Raw genomic sequence first — 1,599 nt, 5'->3', positions numbered from 1 at the left:
GCGGCGTCACCAGCACCTGCCTGCCGGTGCTGCACCTGCTGGAGCTCCTGGGCTCGGCGCTCCGCCCCGCCCTCGCCGCCCACCGCGCCGCCCCCTCCGCCCCCGGGGCCTTCACCTGCCACCACGCCTTCGGAGGCTGGGGGACCCTGGTCAACCCCACCGGCCTGGCGCTGTGCCCCAAGACCGGGCGGGTCGTGGTGGCCCACGACGGCAGGAGGCGGGTCAAGATATTCGATTCCGGGGGAGGATGTGCTCATCAGTTTGGAGAGAAGGGGGAGGCGGCTCAGGACATCAGGTACCCCCTGGATGTCACCGTCACCAACGACTGCCATGTGGTTGTCACCGACGCCGGCGATCGCTCCATCAAAGTGTTTGATTTTTTTGGCCAGGTCAAGCTTGTCATCGAAGGCCAGTTCTCCTTACCTTGGGGTGTGGAGACCACCCCTCAGAATGGGGTCGTGGTAACTGACGCAGAGGCAGGGTCCCTGCATCTGCTGGAGGTCGACTTTCCAGAAGGGATCCTCTGGAGGACCCAGAAGTTGCAAGTTCATCTGAGCAATCCCAGAGGGGTGGCCGTGTCGTGGCTCACTGGGGCCATTGCCGTCCTGGACTACCCTCTGGGGCCGGGGCCTGGAGGCACCACGGTGAAGGTGTTCAGCCCAAGCATGCAGCTCATCGGCCAGGTGGATACCTTTGGGCTGAGCCTCTTTTTCCCTTCCAGAATAACTGCCTCCGCGGTGACCTTTGATCACCAGGGGAATGTGATCGTTGCCGATACTTCTAGTCAGGCTGTCCTGTGCTTAGGAAAACCTGAGGAGTTTCCAGTCCTGAAGCCCATGATCACCCATGGTCTCTCCCATCCTGTGGCACTGACCTTCACCAAGGAGAACTCTCTTCTTGTGCTGGACAGTGCGGCCCATTCTATAAAAGTCTACAAGGCTGACTGGGGGTAATGGGGTGTGGGTGTGTGTGTGGGGGGGAGGGTCTGGAATCTGAAGCCCTGGAACTTCCACTAATGAATTGTTGAACCCTGGATACATCAATCTCATCTATCCAGCAGGGATCATTATAACTGCCTGGCAAACTTATAAAGGTTGAGGTAATTATTAAAGAATAAAAGTTAAATCTATTTATTGAGTGTGTACTCCCTGTGCTAAGAAATTTGCAAATATTAGGTCATTTTATCCTTACAGCTCTACCCTGGGAGGTAATATCTATTATTAATCCCATTTTAGAGATGAGAAAACTGAGGCCCAGAGAGTTTAATGACTTTCCCAAGGTCATATTTACTGTGACAGTCACAATGGGAACTCAGTTCTGACCCCCAAATCCCTTGCTCCTAAATAAGATAACAGATATGGGGGGGGGGCAATATGTGAATGCGTACTGTTACTATGTATACCCTATTTACAGGTAGCTGTTTCTTTTGGTTGGATGTGCAGAGAAAGGAGACCTTTTGTAGAGAGTTCAAGAGAAAAAGGATGGTGTGATGCATGTGAATGTCATTCAACATGGCACGTTAGATGGGGTAACTGTACGGCCTGAGTCACTTGGGTATGGAAAACAGTTGAACTGTCCGTTCAAAAGTCAAACGTGTTT

At 53.2% G+C, this 1,599-nt stretch overlaps 1 protein-coding gene across 1 annotated transcript in view; it reads left to right on the top strand.

Annotated features, from left to right (window-relative positions):
* Window positions 1-1,129, top strand: part of NHLRC1 (NHL repeat containing E3 ubiquitin protein ligase 1) — a 6,032-nt gene extending 4,903 nt beyond the window's left edge. Inside the window, exon 3 of the mRNA XM_077769988.1 lies at window positions 3-1,129. Within this exon, the coding sequence (XP_077626114.1) occupies window positions 3-953 (951 nt within the window). The 3' untranslated portion in view covers window positions 954-1,129. The remainder of the gene's footprint in view (window positions 1-2) is intronic.
* The last annotated feature ends 470 nt before the right edge of the window (window positions 1,130-1,599 follow it).

This window comes from Crocuta crocuta, unplaced genomic scaffold (assembly GCF_008692635.1).
Source record: "Crocuta crocuta isolate KB4526 unplaced genomic scaffold, BGI_CrCroc_1.0 scaffold24, whole genome shotgun sequence".
Taxonomy (NCBI): domain Eukaryota; kingdom Metazoa; phylum Chordata; class Mammalia; order Carnivora; family Hyaenidae; genus Crocuta; species Crocuta crocuta.
This window is presented reverse-complemented; position numbering and strand designations above follow the sequence as displayed.